Consider the following 1,970-nt stretch of genomic DNA (forward strand, 5'->3'; position numbering starts at 1 on the left):
GGGCTGCCAGCTGCCCTCGGACTGGAGGCCGCTGAGCGAGAGCTGCCGCGCGGAGCTGGCCGAGATCATCGTGTACGCCAAGGTGCTGGCGCTGCACCCGGAGCTGTACAGCGCCTACAACTACCTGCCGTGGCACGGCCAGGACGGGCTCTTCTACTCGGCCGAGATCGAGATGCTGTGCGACCAGGCGTGGGGCAGCATGCTGGAGGTGCCCGCCGGCTCCCGCCTCCCCCTCACCGGCTTGGGCTACTTCTCCTGCCACTCGCACACCGTCATGCAAGGCTACTCCTACTTCTTCTTCCTCCGGTGAGTCCCCGCAGGGCAGCGCTGCCCCGGAGGAAGGGCTGCATGCGGTGCCCAGGGCTGGCTCTTTCCCCTGGGCGAGGGCGCTTCCCCTTGCTTTGGACAGGGGAGGTGCAGGTCGAAAGTCGGGCTGGAAGGCACCTCCGGAGAGGACAGACACTTTCTCTATGAAGTGGGAGACTTCCAAGTGCCATGATTGCACACAAGTGACTGGTTGTGCCTCCTGTCGTCTTGGTTGTCTGGGTCCGGATTCACGCAGGGGTGGCATTTGAAAGGGGAGTTCCTTCAGGTGTGGGTTCCCAGGGAAAGGTGATGCTGGCGCTTTCTTAGAGGGGGCTACAAAGAGAAATGAACGTGATGGGCTACTTGGAAATCTGTATCAAGTTTTAGGTGAGGTGGGGGGGTATCAAGTTTTATGCAAGAGGCAAGGATTTCTGAGGGCGGTATCTTTTATTGGATCAATGATGTAACTGGGGTAAAGTTAGACAAGCTTTTGAGTGTAAGACTTTCTTCCTCAGGTCTTGCGTTCAACGGTTTGTCTAACTTTATCCCAGCTACACTGTTGGTCCAGTAAAAGTTAGATCGGCTTTTGAGCATGAGACCTGAGGAAGAAAGTCTTACACTCAAAAGCTTGTTTAACTTTATCCCAGCTACGCTGTTGGTCCAATAAACGTTAGACCAGCAAAAGCATGAGCATGAGACCTGAGGAAGAAAGACTTAGATTCAGGAGCTTGTCCAACTTTATCCCAGCTATCCTGTTTGTTGGTCCAGTAAACATTAGACCAGCTTTTGAATGTGAGACCTGAGGAAGAACGTCTCGTATTTGAAACCTTGTCTAACATTTATTGGACCAACAATGTAGCTGGGACAAAGTTAGACAAACTTTCAAATGTGAGATGTTCTTCTTCAGGTCTCACGTGCAAAAACACATCTAACTTTATCCCAGCTACATCATTGGTCCAATAAAAGAGAGCACCCTAAGAAATCTTTGCCTTTCGCATAATTTCTGGACCGTCACAGCTACAACATCACTTTGACACTACTGTAAAGCTTTACGCTTGCAAGAAGGGAAACATGCATCATACCGCTCATCGCTGAAGAGGATTTCTGTAACTAGTTGTTGGCTGGACCTGAGTTTGGTTTAATGTTTGATAATGGTCTCTTTCTGTACATGCAATCATCTGGGATAGCTGTTCTAATCTGAAGTGGTGTACAGAGAGCCAGCTGAAGGGTGAGGATGATAAATGCATCATGAAGATCATGTCATGATAAACGCAGAGTCTGTAAAGTTGTCCTTCAGTGTGTTTTCTGATAGGTTAAGTTTACAACTGAGCATGCTGCTGTTTTTCTTCTGTCTTGGGATAGGGTATGTAACTTTTTTTCAAGCATTCTTGCTAGCAATCCAGTTATCTTTTTAAAGCCAAGCCATGGTGAAAGCAAATTTTCCTATATCCATTTTAAGAGTCTGGATATAAAATAAAGAAAAATAAAAAGAAATCAAAAGAAAACTAAAAACCTCCCCAGATGGCATCTGTTTCCATCTTATTGCTACTTTGAGTTCATCAGTGTGTGGCAGGAACTTCTTAAAACAGCCTTGCACACTTGCAGACCATGATCATGTCTTTCATTGTAAAAGATGCAGCAGTTGAAACAACATTTGGCATTCC

General features: G+C 47.7%; 1 protein-coding gene across 1 annotated transcript in view; it reads left to right on the forward strand.

Moving 5' to 3' along the window:
• Positions 1-4: 4 nt before the first annotated feature.
• Positions 5-1,970, forward strand: part of CCDC3 (coiled-coil domain containing 3) — a gene marked incomplete at its 5' end in the record, with an annotated part of 72,373 nt that continues 70,407 nt past the window's right edge. The window contains one exon of the mRNA XM_014519237.2: positions 5-306. Within this exon, the coding sequence (XP_014374723.1) occupies positions 5-306 (302 nt within the window). The remainder of the gene's footprint in view (positions 307-1,970) is intronic.

This window comes from Alligator sinensis, unplaced genomic scaffold (assembly GCF_000455745.1).
Source record: "Alligator sinensis unplaced genomic scaffold, ASM45574v1 scaffold1216_1, whole genome shotgun sequence".
Classification (NCBI taxonomy): Eukaryota; Metazoa; Chordata; order Crocodylia; family Alligatoridae; genus Alligator; species Alligator sinensis.